This window comes from Chrysemys picta, chromosome 4 (genome assembly GCF_011386835.1).
Source record: "Chrysemys picta bellii isolate R12L10 chromosome 4, ASM1138683v2, whole genome shotgun sequence".
Lineage (NCBI taxonomy): Eukaryota > Metazoa > Chordata > Testudines > Emydidae > Chrysemys > Chrysemys picta.
Window position 1 is genome coordinate 15719296 of NC_088794.1, and position 26937 is coordinate 15746232.

At 48.1% G+C, this 26937-nt stretch overlaps 2 protein-coding genes across 10 annotated transcripts in view; one reads left to right on the plus strand and one right to left on the minus strand.

The window, feature by feature from the left end:
- Positions 1-17331, plus strand: part of LAMB3 (laminin subunit beta 3) — a 62248-nt gene extending 44917 nt beyond the window's left edge. For 5 of the 7 annotated variants that reach the window (XM_065591477.1, XM_065591478.1, XM_008171739.4 and 2 more), the window contains exons 13-24: positions 1276-1387; positions 1779-2151; positions 2861-3021; positions 4714-4922; positions 6032-6091; positions 6482-6685; positions 7531-7675; positions 10341-10548; positions 11858-11999; positions 12482-12658; positions 13649-13802; positions 15393-17331. In XM_065591477.1, coding sequence (XP_065447549.1) covers positions 1276-1387; positions 1779-2151; positions 2861-3021; positions 4714-4922; positions 6032-6091; positions 6482-6685; positions 7531-7675; positions 10341-10548; positions 11858-11999; positions 12482-12658; positions 13649-13802; positions 15393-15526 — 2079 coding nt within the window. In that variant the 3' untranslated portion in view covers positions 15527-17331. The remainder of the gene's footprint in view (positions 1-1275; positions 1388-1778; positions 2152-2860; positions 3022-4713; positions 4923-6031; positions 6092-6481; positions 6686-7530; positions 7676-10340; positions 10549-11857; positions 12000-12481; positions 12659-13648; positions 13803-15392) is intronic. The other 2 variants (XM_024108359.3, XM_065591479.1) reach the window with 1 other exon arrangement.
- Positions 16263-26937, minus strand: part of CAMK1G (calcium/calmodulin dependent protein kinase IG) — a 34674-nt gene continuing 23999 nt past the window's right edge. For 2 of the 3 annotated variants that reach the window (XM_005303580.5, XM_065591480.1), the window contains 9 exons: positions 26362-26500; positions 24880-25003; positions 23578-23653; positions 22960-23072; positions 22347-22425; positions 21864-21951; positions 20521-20936; positions 19823-19951; positions 16263-16900 (listed from right to left, as the gene is read on the minus strand). In XM_005303580.5, the coding sequence (XP_005303637.1) occupies positions 19861-19951; positions 20521-20936; positions 21864-21951; positions 22347-22425; positions 22960-23072; positions 23578-23653; positions 24880-25003; positions 26362-26500 (1126 nt within the window). In that variant the 3' untranslated portion in view covers positions 16263-16900; positions 19823-19860. Of the gene's footprint in view, positions 17010-19822; positions 19952-20520; positions 20937-21863; positions 21952-22346; positions 22426-22959; positions 23073-23577; positions 23654-24879; positions 25004-26361; positions 26501-26937 lie in introns of all 3 variants that reach the window. The other variant, XM_005303581.5, reaches the window with a different exon arrangement.

The following is a 26937-nucleotide window of genomic DNA, read 5'->3' on the forward strand; positions in this document are numbered from 1 at the left end:
CCCCATTTTACAGATGGGGAACTGAGGCACAGGGAGGCTAAGTGACTTGTGCAGGGGTCACAGCAAGTCTGTGGCAGAGCAGGGATTTGAGCCCAAGTCTCGAGTCACAATCCAATCTCAGCCCCAGGTTGTATTCTTGCATTATAGCCGTCCCTGAGAATTGGGTGTCAGTTGATTCTTTCCCCCTGTAAAGGAAAGAGGGTCTTCCTCACCAAGGACTGGAGTTTTCCTTTGGGATGGCTCATTGCAGACTGAGCTTAGCACTTGTATGGGGCAGGATAAGGGGCAGCATGACCCTGCAAAATCATCGGCTTTTAAAGCAGAGCAAGCAGGTATTTTGCCCTTAATTATAGTCTCTTTGTTGGGAGAGTGGAACATGCAATGAATTCAGTAACAGACATTGGCTGCAGAGGACTGCCAGCTGATACAAGCATTGGAAAGGGGCCTTGTTGAGCTGGGCATGCACAGTGGAGACTGAGGGGAATGAAATTCAGAGTTCCTGCATTCCCCTGGGCACTGCAGGGGTCTGAGGTTCTGAGGGTGATTCAGAGACTGAGTGGGCCCCTAGAATGGTTCAAGCTGCGGTCACCAGTCAGAGCAGTGTGGGGACAGGTGTCTAAGGACTCACATCTCCCTACTTAAAGCCAGCTGATGATCTCTCCCCAATCTCCACCCCCCCCCCACATACTGTCAATGTGAGATATGGTAATATCCCTGCATTTGCATTGTCTACAGTCTGTAAGATCAGCATCTTCCGATGGCAGAAACATCAAATCCTGTGCTACATTCTTTGTTTCTCGCCCTTGGCCTAGTAAAGATTCTGAGCCAATGAGTCAGAGCAGAAGGGCTTGAATAATGGAGAGAGAGCTCTTTGGTCTCCATGGTGCAGGAGACGCGGAGGGGAGGAGAACTCTCATCACAGCTAGCATGGGACTCGGGCCAACTTTTTCAAACATCAGGGATGTGGGTTGTCAAAAGCGCTTGAGCCAACAGGGGCTGCAAGGATTCAGGCCTCTTAAGTTGTCTCTGAGCTGGGAGTGTGATTCCCAACCCCAGGAGACATCCTCCCACTAGCTTGATGAGACTTTCTCCCCAGGGAAAGCATGGGATTGCCATTGCCGGGGACTCTGTACACTAGTCCTGCTACAAAGGGGACATTGCTAAGAGGGGATGTGATTTGCTGGTTCAAGAACAAGCAAAGGAGGGCTTTCCCCCTGTCTCCCTACAGACATTCTTCAAAGCTGTTTCCCCACTGATGTGCCTCTCTTGGTGTAGTTCACAGGGCAGTGTCAGTGCCGGGAAGGCTTCGCGGGGCGTACCTGCTCTGCTGCCCACCTGCGGATTTGTCCAGATGGGTCCTACGGTGACATCAGGACAGGATGCAGAGGTCCGTACAATCGGTTTTTATCACTGTTTTTCAGCACCAGGGAATTGTTGTTTCTAAAAATATCTCCTGGCCCTTGTCCTGCCACTTCAAAACCTTGCTGCTTTTGGTAGACGAGACCATTCCCCTCTGGAACAGCCCCCCTGTGTCTCTCTGTTCCTCTTCCCATCCCTCCGTGTGCCTAGTACTGCCTCCTACTGGGTCCTTTCCTGCCACCCTCCATGCAAGAGCCTTCCCCTCTGCATCCTGGATAAGGTGCGAGATGTTGGGGCTCACCACTCTAATTCCTTTCCACAGAGGGCCCATGCAAGGGAAGCGGGATTCAATGGGGATTTGATTTAGCAGCACCGCTTTGCCTGTCACAGGCTTTCACCTCCCCCTCTCCACCCAACAGAGTGTGACTGCAATTTCCAGGGCACGGAGGGGATGGGATGTGACAAGACCACAGGCAGCTGTCTCTGCCGCCCTGGCTTTACTGGGCCTCGCTGCGACCAGTGCCAGCGGGGTTACTGCAGCAACTACCCCCACTGTGAGACGTGCCACTCCTGCTTCCAGACCTACGACAGCGACATTCGCCGGTTCGGCCTGCGCCAAGCCAGCCTGAGAAACTCCACCTCACGACTGCAGCTGGGTACGGGGGGTGCTGGCTTCAGCACCCGCATCTTGGAAGCGGAAGGCAGTGTTCAGCAGATCCAGGGGATCCTTGGCAACCCACTAGTGACAGAGCAGGGCCTGGGTCAGGTGTCCAGCATGCTCACAGCAATCAGGTAAAGGACTCCTCCTCACTTGTACAGATGATCCGTTCCCAGTGCCAAGAACCCCATACCGGCCTCTAGCACTTGAACCAAAGGAAGCACTCCCTGGGCTGGCTGCAGTAGTAGGCTCTTATCCTGTGTGGACCTAATACTAGAGAGGGGCTCAACATACAGACTTAGCACGCTACACATTTAATCGCACTAATATTTTTGCCTGTTCTTCAGTTTAAAATAGGTCTGCTTGGCTCAGCGATCGCACAATGTGGAGGTCCTGCCATATGTGCTCATCCTGCCAACCTATCTGTCCTCCTAATCCACAGACGGGGTAGAACCGACTGTGAGCCCCTCATTCCCATTGTTTGCACAGGTCATCCTAGTGAAGTTATCGCCCCAGATGATTAGACAGACAGATAAGGCAGAGAGGCAGTGCTGACCTTGGATTGAGGATGCATTCCTGGCTCTGCCACCAACCTCCTCTGTGATCGGGAGAAATCCCTTCCCCTGCCTAAGCCTCTGTTTCCCCTCACACCTTTTGTCCGGTATCTATTCGGATGCTGAAGTTTTGGGGCAGGAACTCTCAGCTCTCTCTTGCTATGTGTGTACCATGCCTAGCACAGTGGGGCCCTGATCTCAGCTGGGCTCTCTACACGTAATACACGTGAGACAGACAGATGGTGCTCTCTAATATGGTTCATTTTATTTTCTCCTTTCTCGATTTCAGACAGCAGGTCCAGGGCATAAATCCCAACCTACCCTTTGTGATTGACACCTTCTCTCTAGCCAATGATCTCAAAGACCTGGACAAAAGCCTGCTTTCGATTAATGGGCAGTACCAGATTAAGAAGACCCAGTTTGAAGCCAGCCGCCGCACAGACCTTTCAGGTAGGCAGTTTTGGCTCAATGCAGTTGTACTCGACCATCCGTGGTGACTGCAATTCTGGCTAATTTTCCACCAGTCGGATGGGTGAGGAGCATCTCTGTGTCGATGGGCAATTTAGGATCAGCAAATAGTTATGCAGGTTAGAGGTGCTCTTTCCACCAAACTTCTAAGCTTTCATCAGCAAGTTTGCACCTACAGCTGGTAGAATTCGTCTCCAAAGCTTAGCATCAGAAGGTCAGTGTTGCTACTAGTATCCCAGCAGTCCAGCTGATTTCCCTCCCAGACATCACAAACTTTCTTCTGAATGTTACAGAAGCACCTCTCCTCCTAAAACACAGCCTGAGCTTAATTAAACAAGGGAAATAAAAGCCCCTCGGAGAATCTGTCACCAGGACTAGAAGGGAGCTGAACGAATGAAGCTTTTGCACAGATGGAAGAGGTGATGGGGTAGAAGAGAGAGCCAAATGGTTGTCAGGCACTGTTGGGAAGAGCTAATTAGGCCTTGTGATGATGATATTGGTGGATTGCCTTCACATCCCTGCTATAGCTAGTTCCCTAAAGATTTCTTATTGTTTTCTGCTTTCCCTCATTGACTCATTGCACATTGTACTTCTGTTCGGCTTTGCTGGCAAAGCACTGCTCTGAAGCGCTGGAGAACACCCTCCGAGGCTTATGGTAGATTCCATCTTTCTTCTGTGCAGTTCCATCTGCTTCTCTCTGATTGCTCCCATTGAGGGCTGGGTGTCCGTGTCTGTTGAGCAGTAGAGAGGAAGCAGGACTCCCTTGCCGTGATTCCAAAGGGGTCCTCCGCTGGGCGGATTGGTGGGGTCGGATGGAGAACCTGAGAATCTTAATAGCTTCAGCAGGAAACCAAGAAAAGCCTGGCGGTTTGTAGTGAGCTTCCCGGCGGTTTGTAGTGAGATTCCCTTTGAGATGTTGTGGGGTTCAGCTGAATACTAGAATCCCACCCAGAATCCTCTGCATTTTTCAACCTAAGGTTTTACCAGTGGTTTGTTTTACTTTAAAGTGAGTTCACTCTTTCATTGCCCTGTAGGGGTCACTCCTCTCCTTTCATCTGTGGGTCCACATCCTTGGTCCCCCTATAGCCACTTCCAACTGCTCCGCTCCAGCAAAGGAGAATAACCATAGAGGGGTACGAAGTTCCTGCAGCCACGCCTGTGCCGCCCCCTCCTCTGGCTCCCAGTGGAGGGTTTCTGGCTAGGGGAACGTGGGAATGGCCAGGGAATCACGTGATCCCATGCTATCAGGACAGTCCCTCTTAGATGGGTGTGAGATAGAGCAGCCCCCCCATGGACTACTCCAGGCCCTGTAGGTCCCCAGGATTGGCGTGGGAAAGCCATAGACGTGCCATAAAGCTTCTGCTCCTGGACTGCACTGAGGGTGGCTGGAATGCAGCCCAGGATCGGGACCTGTCTGTGTTTTGTTCTGGTTTTGTTTACAGCCATTAGCTCAAAGACAGACTTAGACACACAAGGGAGGCTGCAGTTCACAGTGAAGCAATCAATAAAAGGACCGTTAATCGCTATCCTTGTGACTAACCACTCGCGCGGCTTCCTCCCCCTTCCCCACCACACATTCTCCAGCAGGCTAAAATCAATCCCATGGTTTAGGTTGCACTACTGCATTGATGAGTCATGAAGCCATTCACGTTGCACATGGTTTTATTCCTGCAGGAGCCTTCAAGACTGTCAGCTCTGCCTACCAGAGCTCCACCAACGCCAGCTACCGCATAACGGGCACTTCCAGCCTGCTGACTCGATCCAGGGAGAACCGGAGAACGACTGAGAGGCTGGAAAGCAGCTTTACAGACCACACCTCCAGGCTGGAGGCCCTCCAGGGCGAGATGGCCTCCTCCCCCAACTTGACACCAACTATAAATAAGGTGAAGCAGACATGGATCCTGTCGCAGGCTGAAATGAGGTGGTCAAAGCATCTCTGACGAAGGATACGTCTACCTGCGGCCAGAGGTGTGACGGCAGCACGTGGGTACAAACAGGGCTGGATTTGATCTCGTTAGCTTGAGCACCTATCACACAGGCTGTTCAAGCCCACCCAGGACCCTAGGTATATACGTAAGTGGCTAGTCGTGATGCCACAACTTAGTTGCTGTTGGTATTTGAGCTAGCTAGATCAAAGCTAGCTTGAGCATGTCTACACGTGCTGTGCTCGCACCTCTGCTTGCAGTGCAGGCCTATGTTTTGTCTAGGAGACACTTTCATTTTTAAGACCCGGCTGCAGTGCACAGAGGGTAGAGGTCCCAGCCTGCACTACTCCACCTTGACCCAAGCAGCCTAGCATGGTACGCGGGGATCTCTAGCATCCACAGGATGCATCACTGCTCTGTTTTAGGTCCCGAAGGGGTGTGGTCCTGGGGCTCTTGGCAGGTGCTATTCAGCTGAGCCAAGCTTGAGCATTGCTTGTCTGGTAACAGCAGATACCACGGCACTGGATGGTCTCCCCACCAGTGAAACTTTTCCTCAGCGGTTCTCACTGCATTATGTCTCCAAGAGCTGTCTGATTTCTGGTCAAGGTCTCCTTTTCTTTTTCCTCCCTACGTTGCTCTGCTATTGCCATGGAGACGCATTTCAGCGTCTCCTGATGTATGTTGCTGTGGAGACCATCACCCATTCATCTCGCTGCTTTTCACAGCATCAGAGCCACCCCCAGGTGACATATCCCTGCCTCTGACAGGAAGGGGGTAAATGCCAGTCCCTGCACCAGTTCTGAACCCTCCCAGACTGTTCCTCTTGGCATCCTCACTGAATAGACCCCAGTGATAATGTTAGAAGGTGACTGCAATCCCAAACCTGTGGGTTGCAGGGTATCGTGGGCATCACATATAACTTGGAGACCAGGCGTGCCCTGTCCCTTTGAAGCGTATTAGCTTATTTCTAGACACCCTTGTGTTGTTGTATGGAGCTTCTTCTGTTGCTCACAGATCTGATAACAAGAGCACAGGAAACGATACCATTTTTTCCTTGCCACTGACAGCTGCCAAATAGTGAGTGCATACCTGCCTCCAAAAATATCTACTCCATTTACTGTACCCAGGTATGCTCACCCTGAGTTACATACAGCTATCTGTGCATACCCTCCACTGCTCTGTATAAACTCTTCCCCACAGAATGTATTTGCTCTGTATTGCAAGACATACCTTTCACTACGCTCCATGAACTGTTCTTGTGTGCATCTTCTGTTACACTCCTGCACTACGCTCATATGTAGCCACGCCTGCATGCACTCTCCTTTAAGCCCGTGCTGAATGCTACACCAGAAATAGTCCTAAAAGAATTGTGCACCCATGGATATGCAAATACACCTGTTCTCTTGTGTCTGTGTTGGAAAGTTCATCTCCGCTATGGTCTTTGTGCCATTGATGGAGAAGTAGCACCAATACCATCAGAGCCTTCTCACCAGCATGCGGCTTCTCTCTGTGTTTAGATTTGCAGTGGTGTCAGATCCAAGGCCTGTACCCCTGGGCACTGTGACGGGGAGCTGTGTCCGCAGGACAGCACAATGGAGTGCGGAACAGGCCTCAGCTGCAGAGGGATCATTCCGCTGTCACAGGGCGCAATCAGAACTGCTGAGAAGACCACCAGAGAGCTCCATGGCTTAAACACTCAGCTCCAGCAGACCATGCAGATGGTAGGTACAGGGAATGAGGAGCTTCCACAGGTAACGGCAAGGAGGGGCTGATTAGCATACACACTGTGCATTCACCTGCTCCCATGATACATTGCAATGGAGGTGTCACCTTCATTAAGCAGAGAGGGGGATGGCCGGCATATTTACCCCGGCAGGGCTAGGGAAAGCTCAAATAACTCACCTCAAACTTCACCTAAACCTGAATTTCCTGGGTGGCTTGGAAATGTCAGTAGAACTTCTTTAAAAAAAATGGTTGTTTCTGTGCTTGACTCGCATGTCCTGGCTCCCTCTGAAAGTGGAAGCCAAAGGTCTGAAATACCCAGGGAACAGCTCTTCTCCAGGTGTTTCCAGCACTCGGGGAAGGTCACCAGGGAGCTTGTTCTCACTGAATTTCCAGGGCAGCAGTGCTAGATGGAGTGGGGGTTTGGAAACCTTAAACTTCTCAAGCCTTTCGATGCTGCTCTGATGCTACAGATTCTCTGCACAATCATTCGTTAGGACCCAGCATATACACGGTAGCCACATTAGTCCCTTCCTACAGACTTTCATTTGAGTATCTCAGAGCACTTTGCACATGCTAAGGGCAGAATTTTCCAAGGAGACTAGTGACTTAGAAGCCCAAGTCCCATTGAAAGTCTGTTTTGAAAATCCTATCTTAAATCTTTGTCCCTCAAGCCTCTCCTCCCATCTGTTGACAATGGGGCAAGCGAGGCACAGAGCGGTGAAGTGACTTGCCCAAGGTCACCCAGGGAGTTGGTTGCAGAGTCTGGACAGGGCTGGTGAGCGTTCTAGGCTGTCTTGTGTCAAGCAGAAACTGACTTTACCGGGGGCACTGTTGTTGGCAGATCAGGGCAGCAGAAACAGCTGCAAACCAAATCCAAAGCAATGCACGACGTCTCGGGGACCAAGTAAGTGTAACCAGGACCCAGATAGAAGGAGACGTCCGACGCATCCAGCAATTCATCCAGCAAGTCCGCAACTTCCTGTCAGGTAAATCCAACCGTCTCCATGCATGCGAGGGCAGGACACTGAGGGGAAAGCTCTAAGGGACTCCTTAACTAAGCCCACAGCATGCCCATGCATGTCCCTTTGTGGATGGAAAACCTTAGCCACAAGAAAAGGGCGGGGTGAGAACAGGTCAGGGAATCACTCCCCCAACCTGGCTTACACCTATTCACCTGGACAAGGGCTTGTTGGCTGGTTACACTGGATGTGCCAGTTCTGAGTACAGTTAAAGAAACCATTGAAGATCTGGCCTTGTGCTCTCCGCTTAGTCTTTAAATCTCATGAGAGGATTTCTTGGTTGCATTGAGAAATGGAATCCTGACAAAAGAGTTACATAATCACTGGGCCATTGGGATCCCCACCAGCTCTAGCTCCCTAGATGTGTTTTCTGAAGAGCAGGGGAAATAAAATAACTACAGCAGTGTGAAACCCAGGGGTTTGTCTCCCGGTACAAATATTTGCTTTGGTTTTGATCCATGTACGTTGGACGCCTCCAAGGTTTGCTTTGTATTTAGAGCTCAAATGAAGCCCAAAACTCAGTTAAAATGGCTCAGTTTCACCTAATTCGTGTTGCAAGGAAACAATAAATTGGCCTCAGATTTACTGGAAAAAAGGCCCAGGAGCTTTCGAAAGGTTTGCAAATATTTGAGTTGCAGTCCGAGTTTCAATGAGACCTGAGAACAAGCAAGTTCTGATTGGTGTTGGGCCTTTTTGTGAACAGTTCTCTTAGTTCTAATAATATCTTGCAGTTCCCAATATCATCCTTGCATCAGTTCACAATGCATTGTCTAGGGAACCAGATGTGGTTAATATTCTTACTCTAACACTGTTAAACTGATACAACACTTTTTAAAGGGAGTGCTGCTTTTGCTTTGCCTAAGAGTGTAAATGTCACTAATGCACCGTGAGCCCCGGACAGCAGACTTGCATTCAAAAATGGACTAACTTTGATATAAGTTGAATGTAGTCAGCTCTGGTATTTGACTATATCTAGATAGGTTTGAGCCTTCAGCACCTGAAACTTAAATTAGTTCTCCCCTGGGGTGTAGAAGTACAGTCTGACCATGACCAACATCTTCAGAGTCAAGCTTTGATTGTGCCATTCACACAGAACTAGATTAACTACTGGCGGTGTAACCCTGGTGACCTCCACGGAGTTACACCAGGGACAGATTTAGCCCATTGCCTTAATGGCCTTCAAATGCCATCTGTGACGTTACCATAAGTGGCTGTAGGGAGGGCAGAAATTGCTAGACCTCGGCCTTCTGTACTGTAGAAGTTAATGAGAAATCTGTCCATGCTTCCTGCAGCTGTCCAGGAATCACTCTCCTTTTCCAAATTGGAAAAAAACAGTTAGAAACAAATCAACTAAATTTAGCAGAGGTGAAAAGTGCTGGATTGGCAGCCCCGGGGCACCAAGAACTCCATCTGCAGAGTAGGTACAGTACAGCGGCAGCAGGGAGACAGTTCCTCACATGTCTTCCACTGCCATTGTACCTCTATCCTAGCATCTGAGAGCAGAGTACGTTCTCCTTCGCCTCGATGCCGAGACAGCCTTTGAGGACCCTCAATTAGCATCAGTTATGATGGTGGTTTTTGCACAGCACTCAGACCTACACCAGCTTTCCAGCAGCACTTGCTGACCTGAAATAAACTCAAGCAAATCTTCTATGGTGCAGATTATTAACCAGGTGAAAGAAGTTATTGTGCCCAACAACCAGTGAGATGACCTATAATTCATAAGCAGATTTTAATAACGGATCAACCTCATAAGCATTAGCTGAATGAGAAAATCAGGTCATTCAGCACTGTCTGGTATTACAGAGATTACCAAGCTCCAGCTAATCACTAACCTAACATCCTTTGGGATGTGCACATCTCTTCTCTCTCAGATCTGTTACCTTCAGTGGTGATCTAGGAGAAGGCTTGTCCTGGAATACATGTGCTACTCAGTCTGTTGCTAGTGTCAGACTGTGCTCCACATTTAGCCTCACAGCTTTCTTTGTCAAATCAAAGGTATTGTCTTAGTACTCTGGCTGGAAGCTTGGCTGAAGTGTTTGGCAGTGTCCTCAGTTAAATCTCAGCCAGTTCTTATTTTATTCCAAGCAAAGGGTCAAGTTTATGCCTAGCGTTAGCTGGTGCAGCGACCTGCACTGACTTGTGCAAAGCCGAATCTGGCCCATTGTCTCTCTGCTCAACTGATCGGACTCCCCTGAGCTCAGAGGGTTCAGTTGTCAAAGAATCGCCTCCTGGATTTTCTCACACAGTTGAAACCCTGCCTGCGTGGTAGGAACCACAAAGAGTGACTTACAGCTGCGACACACAGAACATCTTATCTGCGTAGCAAGTGGCTCTGGCAGAAGTACTGCCTAGGGTCCCTTAGGAGGGACTGTAAAATGGGGGATACACTAATGGACTAAGTTAGTGGTAATCTGGCCGCCTGTTGGCAGACACACACAACTCCTTGAATGAGGAGGTAGCGGGAGCTAGAGGAGCTGGGAATTCGTAACCCCTGAACCTGGTGTTTACGGTCACCTGCTGCATTGCCTACCCCCTGGAATTCTGGCTCCCCGTGCTGTGCTCCCAGACCTGCCCGCACTCTATTCTTGCAGCTCTTCCTGACTTTTTTGTTTGTTTGTAAACTCTCTAGACCCAGCCACTGACCCTGCTACCATCCAGGAGGTTAGCGACTACGTCCTCTCACTCCGCCTCCCAACGGACACTGCTGCGGTCCTGAGGAAAATGACTGAGATCCGAAACCTGGCTGCTAAGCTGCAGTGTCCTGAGAGCATCCTCACCCAAACAGCTGGGGATATCGCTAAGGCCAAGAGGCTTCAGCAAGAGGCTGAACAGGCAAGGTAAGCTGGGCTTTAAGCTAATGGGATGAGAGTCTATGGGCCTGACCCAGAGTCCACGGAAATGGATGGAAGTGGCCCTATATTTGCATTCCTCAAGTCCCTCCAGAAGAGAGAGACTCCCATTTCAATCCTGCTGCTCACTGTCCACGTGGCCTTCCAGCAACTCCCCCTCTCCGATTCACCACCTTTGTGCCTGAGTCACGTTACACAGCACGGTTGGGATAATGCTGCCAGAATTACCGGAACCAAATTTCACCTGACTGCTGGCCAGATCCTTAGCTAGTGTAAATCTGCATTGACTTCAGGGGAGCTGTGCTGCTTCATATCAGCTGAGATTCTAGCCCCTAACTTGTGTGTCTGTACAGTATCTAGAGAAATGGGACTCCAGTCTTGACTGGTGCCTCTAGCTGATATCGCAATGCATATAATAAATCCTGCTGCTAATAACAATAGTCTGACATCCCTTCATTATAGATACGGGGGTGGGGAGATCTTTCCCTGACCAATGGGAACCTTTTTTTGCTTCTTTTGAGCTCCTATCATGAGAGATGATAGAGCTGAACAGGGATTTCCAGGGACCCAGTAATAGGATCTCCATTATAATCGCACAGTTACTAAAGGAGAGGACAAGAGCATTAAATGGCATATTTACTATCCTGATGAAAGTGGGGAGGCTTGTCCCTTTACAACCACCACCACCACCAGAGCGCCCTTGTAGAGCTGCAATGGGTTTATTTTATGACGACTCCGTCGTAGCAATATTCTGGAGAGAAGGTTAATGGGATAAGAGGGTAAACCCATTGAGAGCATCTGACCCCAGCTGAACGCGATGAGTTAGGGGAGTCTGGCTTTGCGTGCAGACATTCCAGGGGAAAGTAAAAAGGCTCACTTCAAACTGGCAGCCGGTGTAACGGACGTAAAACTTTAAGCAACCAATTGGGCACTTTCTTCCCCCTTAAATAATTCATCTTTCCTCACTTGACCAATTATTAGAAGCAGTTGTACTTCTAAAGGAGGCTTTGGTTTCTTTTCCCATCCTGCCTCCTCATCCTAGTGGTAGGAAGTACAGCACTGCTTCTCTTCTTAGAAGGCAGCATGGTCAAGTGGTTAAAGCACAGTGGCTTTAGGACTTCTGGCTTCTATTACAAGCTTTTCACATCGTCTCTTTGCAAGATGTTCCCCTTGTCTAGCTTATTTCCCTCTGCCATTTTTTAACTTTTGAGCCACAAAGCAGGATCTCATACTGTGTTGTCATAATGACAATGATACATTGTTGATTTAATCATGCTTCCCTATTGCATTTCCCCAGGAACCGAGCAAACGCAGTAGAGGGCAACGTGGAAGAAGTGGTGGAGAATTTGAGACAAGCAAACGCAGTGCTCCAGGAAGCCCAGGATGCTATCAGTGGCTCCAGCTATTCCCTTCAGCTCATCCAACTCCGCATTGATGAGGTGAGTGATGTACGCTGCGTTCCTGGCATTGTAACGCTGCGTGGCCTGCACGCTGCTCCTTTGAAACTCTCCTGGAACTCCCTGCAAAGTGCCTTGCCACGGTGGGTAGGTTACTAATCACATCCTTGAACCCGCCCATTTTCATCCTACCCTGCTGATGCAATGATGCCCCACCATGTAGAAAAGAGGCTGGATCCTAGCAAAATTGGCTTGCTGTAAAAGTCTGACTGTTTTTCTCTTTGTGTTCTCCTTGTGCCCTACCCCATCTGTCCACTTGTCTCTCTGTGAGATAGGAACTGTCTTTGTTCTGTCGAGCTGAACAAAGCCTATCATGGTGGGACCCTGGCTGGGGGCTGTACTCACGTCTGAGTCTGTATTACAGACCAATAATAAATCATAAGCGTGCCTGTGAGGATGATATATCATTAATGATGTTCTGGGAGGAGCTTTTCTTTTAAATACCAAACACCTTTGGCTTTTAGATCCAGGCTGTCCTTGTTCCAATGGAGAAGAATATGAGAGACATTACGGATCAGCTGGACAGCTTCACGGAGAGAATCCGCCAATTGCGGCACAAGGCGGAGCAGAATCGGTTGCAGGCCACAGATGCTCAGCAGAGAGCAAAAGAAGCCAGTGAAGAAGCAAGGAGCGCTCAGCAGGTACGGAGGAGGTCTCGTAGGACCCTAGGAATGACTCTGCCCATAATCCTTCACTAGCTTCTTATTCTCATGCAGGAGCAAAGCCACATAAATGCAGAACATATTTGACTGGTGCAGGGAAAGTGAATTACTCTGTTTTTAGGAACATAGGAATTGTCAGACTGGTTCAGACCCAAGGTCCATCTAGTCTACTTATCTCAGCTCTGCCAATGGCCGGCACCCAATGTCTTAGAGGAAGGTGTAAGAACCCTGCAGTAGCAGAAGTAGGATAATCTGCCCCCACATTAGGTCTCATCCTGGTCTAACAATTAGTTTGATTTAAGCCCAGAAGCACGAGGTTGAATATCCTTGCCAAAAATTGTTAGCATTAACTATTGTAACTCTGCATATTCTTGTTATCCATAGACATGTCCAATCCCTTTTTGAATCTAGCTAATTTTGTGGCCTCAATGACTTCCCGAGGCAATGGGTCCCACAATTTCATTACACATGTGAGAAAGAATTTCCTTTCATCAGCTTTGACTGTCCCCTTCTTCTTGTGTTATGAAACAGGGAGAAAAGAAGTTCCTGATCTCTCTCTCTCTCTCTCTTCTCTAAACTATTCATTATTTGATATGCTATTATCTTGTCCCTCTTCTTCATCTCCTTTCTATAGTGAACAATGCCAAGCTTTTCAACCTCTCTTTACGTGAGAGATTTCCAGGCCCTCGATTATTCTTATTGCTCTTCTTTGAACACCTATTTCTTCACATCTTTTTGAGATGGGGTGACCAGTACTCTACACGTTAATCCAGATGATGCTGAATTATTGGTTTCTATAAAGGCATTGGAAACCAGTATGTAAATTTATTAGGGTCTTTAATATCTCTACAGTAGTAATAATGGCCATTTATAACACACAGCTCCAATACAGTGTCTAGAGGTCATTCATCACTTGGACCTCATTTATTTGCTTGAATTCACCTGCACTACTCGTTCACTTTCCTACAGGGATTTGAACAGGTCAAACAAAAATATGCTGAGCTGAAGAGGCGGATGGGACAGAATTCAAATCTGGGAGCCCAGGGCAGCAGGATTCAAAGTATCGACATGGAGGCAAAAGCGCTCTTTGAAGAAACCTGGGCTATGATGCTCAGGATGGAAAGTAAGTAAATTTGTGCAGGCAATCAGAGCATGATTCCAAGGGGAGAAGAGGGGCTGCTGGCTCTCACTGGTGAGAGGAATAGAAGACTGAGAGGGAGTGGTGCTGAATTAGATGGCTGAAGCCCTGTCTATATTAGGTTCCTCATCCCCCTCCCTCTACATTAATCCACAGCCCTAGTGTAGGTGTAATCCACTGGTGTAAGAAGGGGCTTGTAAACCAGCAGGGTGAATAACCCCTATGCAAACTCTGTTTGGCCAGGAATGTAATGTAATGATGTGAGTACAAATTCCCCTAATCTAGCCAAGCCCTGAATGAGTGATTCTGCTTGTAGATACCAGAAACATCCTCCTAAGTAAAGACCTTGGAGGACAAATGTGTTAGCCACAGAAACCCAGACAACTGGTTAAACTTAGCTCTGAATACAAAGGAGTCTGCTTTGTGGTTTTCATGACAAAGGGATTGATTAATGTGCCCCCCATTTGTCACATCACTGAACCTCACAGCATTTTGCTCAGCTCCCATTGCTGCTTCTGTTGCTCCTAGATAATGTTGCAGTGCAACATTATGGGGTTGAGTAATAGAAATCTCATACCATGTTCATCCCTGGCCTCACCCCAGATGAATTTGGGCCCTGCTGTGTAATTTCAGTACCTTTCCCCTCCATGCCAGCGGTGTGGGCATTTTGTGAGAGGCATGCATGGGGAACTGAGGTTGAGACTCCACCAAATCCCTTGTGGCCCATGCAGGGATCGGAACTTGCATCTGGAGAGCAAAAGCCAATGTACCAACTCCACTGTGCCACTCTGGACTAGCTTCAATAACCTGCTTCTCTATTTCATCTCATGTACGCTGATGTGCCATGCACTCATTTCCATTTCCAGCGCTCGTGTCTAAGGGCCTCATTCAGTATACTTTGGGTGCCAGCCACGGGGCAGATTAAGTGCCCTGGTCAGAAGCTCGAGCCTTTCAAGCTGGTGGAGAATGGCACTGAGCCCAAGTAGTTATCAGGCCAGAGCTTTGGCACCGCTTTCAGTGATAAAGCAGTGGCTCTAGTGAACATCATTTATCAAAGGTGCTTCTCCGTGTCAGGGATTTGATCGGATGCTGCTGCTTATTGTTCGTACCAGGCACTTAATGCTGCTTGTAGATTGCTGAGCTCAGCAAGGAGTCTTGACGTTGCTAAATAGGCCTGTGTGCAATTTCCCTTCCAGAACATGAGGTGCATACAGTATGGGCTTGTTTCTGCCCAGCCATTGATGTCAGCAATGGAATTTCCATTGACGTCAATGGTCACTGTCTGGAGTAGCTTTATTGGAGGGGTGGGGGGGCAGGCTTTATTGGAAAGAAACATTGACTGATGTTATGTGGTGCCCTGGACAGTGGAGGAGTGGCTTTATGATGCACTTATTGATTGGGGTTGGGCATGTCCTAGGCAGGGCTAGCATGGTTGGCTGTTCTGTTGGATTCTGATAGTGCTCTCCTGACTTACGGTGAGAGGGTGTAGATTTTCAGAAGGGTGATGAAGGCTTGAGGGCATAATAGAATTTTCCTGGACTATCTTCCCCTAACTCCAACTGCCTCTCTCCTTAGCTATAGAAACGGAAATTCAGAAAAGCAACAATGCATTAATCGTCAAGTCAGCCAGCCTCGCAGGCTTGAAGGAGCAGGTGGAAAAGATCAACGATCATATCCATGAACGAATCACATACTACACCAGTTGCTAATCAATGAGCTGCTGGGGCTCCATCTCGCCATGTAATTGCATTGTCTGCCTTCTGTTCGAACACTGACTGGGGGACTTAGTCCCATCTCCTGGCTCGTAGAAGTTTCTTGTTCTCAAGGTCTTTGTCAATAGACCTACTGTACCTTTAGAAAATAGCTAGCATGGAGCAAAAAAGAACAAGGTCCCTTAGGGAGAATGAATGTTATGTGGCCTTGCTAAAGCCACACTGAGTGGCTCTAGGAAAGGGGGAAGATGGATCTAATGTCAGTAACTAATAAAGCCTTTTGGAAGGAGTTATTTCTGCATGAGGTTTGCCAACTTGATAGGGGATGTTTATTCATTTTAGCACCTGGATTTCACCTTTTGAATGAAAACCTCAACTCTGGCCTTTTTAAAAAAAATAACCTTTTCTGGTATATTGCATTTAGTTCTTCAAAGAAAGTCATAAGAGGGGCAGGATGAAGGCCACAGCTAAATATAAGACCATTCCCAGGAGTGGTTAACTGAGGTAAACACTAAAAGCCCTATTTACACAAATGTAAGAGCAGTGGTGCTCTAAGGTAGCGTTAAATACCACCCAGATTGACTTCGTCAGCACCTGCTTATTTTCAAACAATACTTTGCAGACAGAAGAGTGTAGGGAACAACTCTGCGCTGGCCGTGGGAATTTGTCTTGGGAGATTTAAGAGAGTACTTCCACCTGTAACCAATCGTCACTTTACAAAATAAAAGTCAGCTTTATTAAGCACGGTGTTTATTACACAATTACAGACTTGGAAACAGGGAATTCAGACCTCACTTTGATTATCATCAGGCATGTGGAGGATGGTAGCAGGCTCTCTCCTTTCACAGCTTAAAAGGAAAACTGCACACCCAAGACAGGCCATTGTTACTGGACGACTTCTTACATCTGAGCTCCAGCCTGTTGAAGTCTTAACAGAGAGGTATAGACTGTAAAAACTGCTGGGATGCCTGTGACTAAATAAACACCATATGGCTTTGCTTTAAAAGAATTATACTGTGCAGCACATTTGTTACACATTGAACAACTCCACAATATATATTAAGAACCAAGATACAGCCTTGTGCAATGATGTATGTGTCATATACATGGAAGGTGCTAGCAGAAGCCTTGTGCCCATACACCTCCCTTCTCTAAAGCAACTGCTCCATGTTCTAGTGAGCCAGATACTCTTCAAGGTTGTTGCTCTGAAGGATTACTTAAGAGTAAAAAGTGTGCAGCTCTCCAACAAATGGCCACTCTCCTTTGAGACAATGGCTCTCCATCTGCTTCTGCCAGGATTCAGTCTCCTCTCCTCTTGCTTGTGCTATTGCTGTCTGGCTGTGAAGCGCAGAAATGAGTAAATCAGCCCTTCTGGAACAGGAGAGAGTTCAAAGTCACTATTGGAATTGTTTCAGTGGACAGTTCCTCCAGCACACATTGCTTTAACAAACAGCACCAGGGCCATCTTGGCTTTGTTAATCTGTAGTTTATAAAGGATTAATACATTGAAATAGACTCCAACAGGTTGATAACCTTCTACTGATGTGCATAAAGCCACTTATAACACATATGCTCATGTCTATCATCTATTAACCCTTTATATAAAAATTGGAACCATAATATAAGGCAGGGGTCGGCAACCTTTCAGAAGCAGTGTGCCGAGTCTTCATTTATTCACTCTAATTTAAGGTTTCGCGGGCCGGTAATACATTTTAATGTTTTTTAGAAGGTCTCTCTATAAGTCTATATATTATATAACTAAACTAGTATTGTATTGTAAAATAAACAAGGTTTTCAAAATGTTTAAGAAGCTTCATTTAAAATGAAATTAAAATGTTGATCTTACGCCACCCAGCCCACTCCGCCCGCTGCTGGTCTGGGGTTCTGTTCACCTAGGCCTGCTGCGGGCTGAGCGAGGCCTGCGGCCAGGACCCTGGTGGGAAGGATCCGGCAGCCAGAACCCCAGACCAGCAGTGGGCTGTGTGGGGCCGGCGGCCAGGACCCCAGACCGGCAGTGGTCTGAGCGGCTCAGCTCACTGCCACTCAGGGGTTCCATCCACCGGCTTCTGACAGCCAGGATCCTGGCTCCCAGATCCACTCAGCCCGCTGCCAGTCTGGGGTCCTGGCCCTCCCCACATACAGTGGGTACCTACCTTCTCCCTGGTTCTGTCCATTCTCTTCCTCTCTCTGCACTGAGCTGAGGGTGGCAGTGCACTGAGCACAGGGCTGGGGGTGAAGGGTCGGGCCAGGAGCTAAAATGAGGGAGGGGGCTCAGGGTTGGGGCAGGAGGTTCGGGTGTGGGGCACTTACCTGGGCAGCTCCCATTTGATACGAGGGGTGCAGATGGGAATGTGGGGGGGGTGCAGGAGCTCCCGTTTGGTGCTCTGGGTGGGGATGTGGTGGGTCCATGGGGTATGGGGGGGCTGGGGATGTGGGGCGGTGCAGGTGTCAGAGCAGAGGGGGGGCTGGGGATGTGTGGGGGTGCCAGAGTCAGGGCTAGGGTTGTGGGGGTGGGATGAAGTAGTCAAGCAGAGGGCTGGGTGTGTATGAGGGAGGTACAGGGCTCAGGGCAGGGGTCTGGGGTGTGTGCGGGGCTCAGGGTGGAGGGCAGGGTGTGTATGTGGGGGGGGGGGGGTCAGGGCTCAGGGGAGAGGGCTGGGTGACTGCCGCCCTAAGAACTCCCAACCCCCGAGCTCCTTGTCCCCTGACCACCCCCTCCAGAGACCCCCCACCCTAACTGCCCCCCCAGGACCCTCCTTGCTCTCTGTTCCCTGACTGCCCTGACCCCTATCCACCCCCCGACAGACCCCGGGACTCCCATGCCCCATCCAACCCCCCCTGCTCCCTGACTGCCCCCATGCCCACCCCTTATCCAGCCCCCCCAGCCCCAGACCCCTTACCATGAGGCTCCACGCAGAGCCTGATAAGCTGCCCCGCGGGAGCGTGCAGCCTCGGCCCCCAGAGCTCTGCACGCAGCGGCAGGGCTCCGGGTGAGCGGGGAGCGTCTTTCCCTCCCCGCGGAGCCAAACACTGCCCCACGGGAGCACGCAGCCCCTACCCCAGAGCGCTGCGCGCACGGCGGCAGAGCTCCAGGGGAGGGGAGAAGGCGCGAGAGGGGCCGGCAGCTTGCTGCGCTCCGGCCCAGGAGTGCGGACCCCACGGCTTGCCGTGCCGGGAGAGTGGGGTCATTTGCCCACCCCATGCGCACGGCTATGCTTCTGCTCCCTGCCCCCGCGGGGGGAGCGGAGGGCAGAGGAGAGCGGGCTGGGCTGGGCAGGATTTTTAATGGCATGCTGGAGTCCCGGCAGGCTCCAGTGTGCCATTAAAAATCGGCTCGCGTGCCGTCTTTGGCACGCGTGCCATAGGTTGCCGACCCCTGATATAAAGCAAGACTGACTTCTCAACATCTACTTGGGAGGAGAACTGAGCTAACATTCTTACTTTTGTTTGGGGAATATTTTCCTTCATGTAATGTCTAATGGTAATACTTCTTAGTGCTTACTTACAGTAGTGCAAATGTCTGCTTAACTAATCCATAATTCATCTCATCTGCAGTCCTGAAAGCCACTTCCACACTCACACAGACATTCCTAAAGCCTCTGCTACGTGATCTCTTTTAATCAAGAGCAGAGCTTTGGGTAGCAGTGCAGGCTTCCCTATGCTGCGGGGTCACTGTGCCTCAGACCTGACTTGGGTGGATCCCAGCTAAGGATGGGAAAGTAGTTCAGGTTCCATGGCCCAATCAGTCCTGGATGTCTGCTGAGAATGCCAAAGGAGCCAGTTAGTGCTGACCGTGCTAGTGGTTTGTGTGATGTGGACACTTGCCTCCTCTGTGCTGGACTGACTCCTTCAAATCACATTTTATACAGGCTACCGCAGAGCAGTCATATGGCAACAGCTTACGGTCACTACTGACATTAGCCAGAGGCTACTTATCCCATGTCACAGACCTGGCCACTGTGTAGTTGCTCTGATTTAATAACGCCCAATTGCGTATAGTTCAGAATGGCAGGCCTATGTGCTACCTCTCTTCTACAGAATAGAACCTAGAGGGGCCCTATTCTCATGCAACAGGATGCGAGCAATTCCCATGGAAACCAATCTGGCCCCTGGATTCACAGAATTGGTCTAAACAGAAGTTGAAAGATGCTTCAATTTGTCAGACTCTTGCTGCCACGACATCCATCAGCTATGATTACAACCAAAACAAACTTATTCCACCCAGAAAACTCTGTAAGCCAGACTTTTTGCTTCATTTTATAGCAATAATTCTATTGATCTTGGTGCACTTACCGTTAAAGACGTGTTGGCTCAAATGGATGACTTGCCAATCACATGACCAAACACACACCAGTTTGCCCAGTGCCACGGTATGAATTGTTATTGGTTTTCATGGGTACGATAACCTCTGATTTGAAGTGACTGGTTTGGGGGGAGAGGGGTGAAAAGAGAAAAATGCAAAAAAAGTGAAGAGCAAAATCTAGGTCCATTCTTCCATTGAGCAGAAATAACTATTTTTTTTAATATTAACAGTGGGCCAGCTACTCAGATGGTATAGCTATGATTAATGCCAGCTGAAGAGCAGGACCAGTATTTTTAGCAACTGCAAAAAAAAAAAAAAAAAATTAAAAAAAAAATCATAGGCCCTTCCAAATTATGGAAAGGCACCAGATTGAGGATGCTGGGGAGTGAAGTCCTCTGGTACATCAGTACATTGCAAGCTCTGCCATGTCACCTGGCCAATGTGTCTCAACCTGATGCCCCAGGCTCCCCTCCAAGGGAGTGGGAGGGGGTTTGGCTGGCCACACCTATACAACCACTGCAAATTTCCATCTGTCCTTTTCCCCTCCCCTCTTTCCCACCTACACCTGGTGCTTGGAACGGAATGCATCCGCCAGGTTTCCACAAAGCCCAGTGCCACTTGGTTGCAGGGACTGTGCTGTGAAGATAAACCTGGGTCAGTATTTAGAATGGACAAGGTGGCTACCTACTGGTTTTTGGCAGCTTTTTTAAGTAGCGCTGACTCCGAACAGAAGATGGTCTTCACCTTCTCATGCCCCTCAGAGGCTGAACTGCAACCGCAAGAAGTTAGAGTTGGAGGGCTCTGATTGTCCGGCAGGATCAAGCACTTGTCGACTGGGAGTGACCCATTAACCAAGTGATCTAGTGACTTGCTCTGTGTCATCCGGGTGTTTTGGTCAAGCTGGCTGGGAGGAATTGGACATGCTAACATGGGGATTAGCATCTTCTTGTCTTGAGTGGGTACCTCTTGGCTGGTGACCATAGGGCTGTTGAGTCTGGATACTTCTGACACTTGTATGACAGGGAGGCTCATGTCAGGCTGTGCATGGCAGTTCATGTGGAGTTTCTTCATGTGGCGCACAACAGCTGCAGCATTGAAGGCTTGCTGAGCAAGAGGAGACATAAAACAACCATGACGATCTCCCAAGCTGCTAAGCTACCTGGATGCTGCAGTGTCAATGGAGGATATCTCCTGAATAGTGATTTACTGCAGTTGCATTGCCCAGTGCCATGCTGCTCTGATGGGCCAAGTTCAACCCTGGCATAAGCAAAGGCAGGGGAGAATTTCACCCACCCCCTTTTTGATAAGTCAGCTGTGGAATTTACTGTTGCTTACAGACTGGTCAGAGCTGCAAGATTTAGCTCAAAACTGAACCCTATCCTAGATTATCAGGGTTGGAAGGGACATCAGGAGGTCATCTAGTCAATCCCCTGCTCAAAGCAGGACCAATCCTCAACTAAATAATCCCAGCCAGGGCTTTGTCAAGCCTGACCTTAAAAACCTCTAAGGAAGGAGATTCCACCACCTCCCTAGGGACCCCATTCCAGTGCTTCACTTCACTTTGTTGAACAAAGTAACTAAGAACTTTGGAAGAGGCTGTTCTTGCAGCATTGCCAACCTCACTGCAACCAGGAAGCAGTGCCAATCTCGCACGATTAGCTGACAGGAAGGACAGGTGTGTGGGTAAGACAAGAAACCTGGGTTCAATTCCCACAGGCAAGTCAGTTGCTTGGTGCCTCAGTTTCCCAGGTGTAATATGGGACTGTAATCCATCCTCTCCCCACCCTTTGTGTGTGGGGTTGTGTTTGCATTAAGTTCAGCACTATAGAGGGGCTCTAATTTCAGTTGAGACCTGTTGGTCCTACCATAATATAAATAATGATCATGTAAGATGTCCAAACTGAGTTCTGGGGAAGGGGTCCAATTTGTGGGTGCTTATTCATGGTATTGAAGGTGTGCTCTTGGCTAGATGGCAGCAACTGGCATTTGCGCTGGAAATGGTTCTAGAGCTCCCAATGGCAAACAACCTACCCTCCATTTGCTCTTTGCAAAGTTTTTCTGGATCTGAGCACTGACAGATGGGTATATGTCCCGGTGAAGGGCTGTATTTCCATCAATCCTGCAGATGGGGAGAGAAGAAACAGGCTTGTAGGCAGATGGCATTTGAGAGGCATTCCATATTCTGGAGGCAGCTAACTGCTTTGTACATTCAATCAAGAGTAATTAAACCCAAAGGAAAAACAGCAACAAAACATAATACAAACACACACACTTGAGTTGAGAAAATATCAGTGGGATTGTTTCCCCTCCATCTTAAAGGTGAACTGTGCACAAATAACCACTTTCCTCACAAAAAAGGACAGACGGAACATTCCAAGTCAGATTGCAAAGAAAATACTAGAGAATAGTAACACATCACCATTCTGTAGGCTACAGATAGCCCTCTAGTACTAAAATGCTGAGACTGGCAATGTTAAGTGCACATGCACACGGTAGGAGACCTGTTCCTCTCACCAGGGGTGCCTCAGGGCTCTCTCACAGGTGAACCTCTCATTTGGATCCTTCTCCAGTAAGTGAGCGATGAAATCCTTGGCTGTTTGTGAGAAACAGAGATAGAATCATGTTTTAGCACGTACAGGAAGTAGTCCTAAAGCTGACACAACAAATGCTGGCAGATAAAACGTGCTGCTTAAGTGTTAAGTGTTCCATGTCTAAACTCACAGTATTGTAACACCGTCCCAAAGGTAAAATGGACACGTGCTCCATGGAGAGAACATGGCCCCTTAAGCAATGTAACTGAAGATGGGTCAAGTTTTATTGCTAAAATGTAGCGATTATCAGAGTGGATCAGACCTGTGGCCTACCCACTGCAGTATCCCATCTCTGACTCTGGCCAGTACAAGATGCTTCAGAGGAAGGTGCATGGAAACCCTTAACTGTGGCCAGGAAGCAAAGAGAATAACTTGCTGTGGAAAATGTGAGGATGTGATTCACTTAACTCCCCTTCACTTGCACTCCCTTGTAGATTTCAGCCTATCCAAGATCAGGAGAATTCTGGATTGCAGATGTTGTATGCCTGAGAGGGGACAGGGTGCTAATAATGTGCTTCCCAGTGCGTGAGATTTACCTGACTCAGAGATATCATCCCAAAATGGAGACTCAAACTCATAGTAGCCTTCTTTAATCTTTTCAAACAGTTTGGATTCTGTCTCTTCGTAGAAGGGAGGGTATCCACACAGCCTGGAGCAGAACAGGAAGAAGTGGATTAGCTCCTCTCTCCACGCACACAAGTTTTTTTTAATTTTACCAGGATCAGCTGGTGTGTATCCCAGGGATAAGTGAAGAATAGAGGACGATGCTGTATGTATCCTCACCATACAGCACGGTTTGGGTGAAACAATTCAGAAAAAGGTTAAAAGCTTCGGTGCAGCGATGTCAGGACAAAGCCACAGCTGGTGTGCAGCTAATGGGATGCAGCTGAACCTAGAAACAGAGGAGATGCTGAGTGATAGTTATGGTACTGAAGGAATAGTGCAGGGGGTGGGCTCTATAGTGAATTGGACTGCGGTCTTTATTACACTGAGTTTCACTGCCTTTCACCTTGGGAACAAATGGGGGCTCCTAAGCTGGTGGCATGTCACACTCATTTTGCACAAGCATATGTGGGGGTCACACAAGGGGCCACACCACTGAAGAATCCTGAGCATGTGTCAAAAAAGCAAGGGTGCTGTTGGCTTGTACTCACAAGATATAGGTAATGACTCCTATAGACCAGCAATCTACAGCTTTGCTATATGGCTTCTGTGCTAGGACCTCTGGAGCTACAGGAAATCAAAAGCAAGTCAAAGTTATAGGCAATATAAACCATTTCAGGATAGTGAATGATTTGACATAAAAAAATGGCTTCTCATCGACCTGGTTTGTGAGGCTTTCATACTGGAGAGGGAGTTAGTGTCTGCTGTGTGCATAAACAGTTCTGTGCATTTGCCACCCACCAAATCCCAAGCAGCAGCAAGGCGACTGACTCAGATTTTCGGACCAGAAAGAACATGATGATAATCTAGTCTGACCTGCATAACAAAGGCCAGAGAACCTCGCTCAGTAATGTGTGCACCAAGCCTATAACTTCTGGTTGAGCTATCGGCCTCTTCTTTTTAGAAAAGCATTGAGTGTTGATTTATAGACTTGAAGTGATCGAGAATCCACCATGTAAACCCTCAATGGTTATTCCCCTCACTGTTACATTTTTTTTTTATCTTATGGTCTGAATTTGTCTAGCTTCAGCTTCCAACCTTTGGATCTCAGTTCCTGTGTGTTTCAAAGAGCCAGGTTCTCTGTTTTACCTTTTATACTTGGTTGTTCTTACAGAACTTTATAGCCTCAAAATGCTGTTTGGACATTAATTAGTTCTAGCATCCCTTGTGATATATGGGTCATTATACTAATTTGTTTTTATTGTGATTTTCAATTTATGGACTAGGGTCCAGAACCTAGAATGGGCTCCCTACTGTTACATTTTAGACATATGAAATAAATACATTTTACAGATGGGCAACATACAAAGGAAGGCTGATTGACTGGCACAAGGCCAGAGTGCAATTTGGAGATGGGTTAGAACGCTGGAATGCTGGAGATCTCAAGCCATTAGGTCAAGCTGTCTCAGACATGTTCTGCTAACCAGACAAGGGAATGTCCCAAAAAACTACTTCTTACAGGCCAAATCCTGAAATCCTTACGCAAGCAAAACTTCCATTGCTTTCAATTTTTAAATTAGAAAATGAATTCTTGAATAACTTCAAGATTAGGATGAAAATGTTTAAAAAAAAGTTTATTTTGCACACTCTCTTTTAAGCCTTCTGAGATTTTGCCATCCTTAAAAAATATGTCCCTAATCTGATTCTTCTGTAGCCTACATAATGTATTTATTATTAGCATGTTACTAATATGCATAAGCATGTTATTTTGTGGCTTTCTTCCGGAAAGTGCCTTATGTGGGCCTGTGTCATGTAGGTCATCAGTGAGAGTCCATCCTTTCCCCCTTGCTCACCAACATATCCTGGAGTCCCACAAGCGGTGGACATGATGCCATTCTGCTCCATTTTAGACAAGCCGAAGTCTGTGATCATGATTTTGGAGTTTTCTTCAGGAGTCAGGTAAAGCAGGTTTTCAGGCTGTCGGTAAGAAATGGTCAGAATTTAAATGCTGCACTGAGAAAGAGGCACAACTACAATCAACAAATGATAGGTTCATTTGTGCTTCTGTTCATGCACAAATAAAAATAATGGTGGCCAGGGATATAATGGTGACTCTAAAACTACATCAGTAAAATGATGAATACATTCCTAGGCTCTCCCCACCATGCCTGTTGTCTGCTCTACCAACTAGTTTCCTCTTATATTGGTTTTGTTTTAGGTAGGAAGGATGCTCTAGTGGGTAGGGCACTGGGCTGGGACTTGAGACCCAAGTTAATTTCCTAGCTCTGACTGCCACACAGCCTGTGAGTGACCCTGGGCAAGTCATTTCATCTACCCTGTGCTTCACTTGCCTTTCTAGAAGGGTGGGTAATACCTCCCTATTGCACAGGGCTGTTGAAGATAAAAACCCATCAGTGAGAGCAAGGCATTCAGATACTGCAGAGATGAGCATCAGATAAGCACCCTTCTAGAACCTAGACTGTCAACTCCCTGGGGCCTGGGCTGTTTTGCACTACATGTGTGGGGCCCCTGGACCCTACCGTAGTACAGATAGTTTTACTTCAATATTGACACTCAGTCCAAAGGAGTTCTGTATTTTGTTGCTGATGCTGCAGCCTTATTTGGGGAAAAACTGATAACCTTGACTTCTGATATCCTGAGCTGAAGTGACATTGTCTAAAGAATCCAGGCCAGAATAGGCCCATGTCTGTATTCTCACCAGCAATGTCTCCAGCAATGACTTGCCCTGTTACGTACCCATATGCTTGTATATGTAGTTCCTATTGCTGGCGCCAGGGGACACTGGTATAAACAATGGATTATGCCACTGACCTCTCTTTAGAGGCCCCTATGTCAAGAGAGCCATTGGAGTTAATTGGTTTGTAAACAGTTCACTTGCCATTTCAAGACGCTCTTTGACTACTAGGCCAGCAGAATGAACAGTAGGATGACTCAGACTAAAACCTCTAGAAAGTTACTGCACAGAATACAGAGTGAGGTTCCAATTCCAGGCAGTGGCTCTGTGGAATTCAGGAGTCAGGTTAACACTCACTGAGCACACCTTGATGGATACGTGTGTTTGGTGCAACCTGCTACTGTTACCACCAAATGGAGTGGCCCCTGCACCTTACATAGGAGCCTTGTGTGCTTTTGGTGATGAAAGTCCAAGGGGATGATCTATTGGGTGGTGATAGTGATATTAACATGATCTTAAAAAGCTGGTGAGCATTAGTAGAATTTCACTGTGTGCTCTAGTGAACCCTGCAGTGCTGCATTGCAGACATTGTTAACATCACAGGGCAATGCTGTTTCCAAAAAGCACAGGGGCTACATACCTTTAAATCTCGGTGAACTATTCCATTCTCATGGAGATATTTCACTGCTGCCAGGACCTGTCGGATCACTACACTTGCATCTTTCTCAGTATAAACTCCTCGTTCCAAAATTCGGTCAAATAACTCCCCGCCAGACACCCTGAAGGGAAGTTAGTACACACCATCAGCTAAAGAGTATGGATATTAAAAACTAATAAAAGGCAAGAGCAGGAAATTTTACTTGATCTTTATCTAGCTCACAATCACTATGGTATCTAGGCTTTCCTTGCACAAGTGCCAATGGATGCATAAACACTGGCTCAGCAGGGGTTAATCCTACTCTGTGGGCCAAGGAGGCCACGCCCCCTCAGCTCTGCCTGGCATGCTCCAGCTGGAACACGGATATAAAAGGGAGCAACTCGGCTCAGGCGGGACTGACCGCCAAAGGGAAGGGACATGGGCTGCAGGTTCTTGTAGCGGGACTGCCAGCAGCACTTCAGGTCATGGAGACCAGCTAGATGGTGATGACCCATGACCCCCCGACATCTGACACCACAGGGAGGAGAGGCCTTGGGAATCCCAAGACAAGCCATGGAG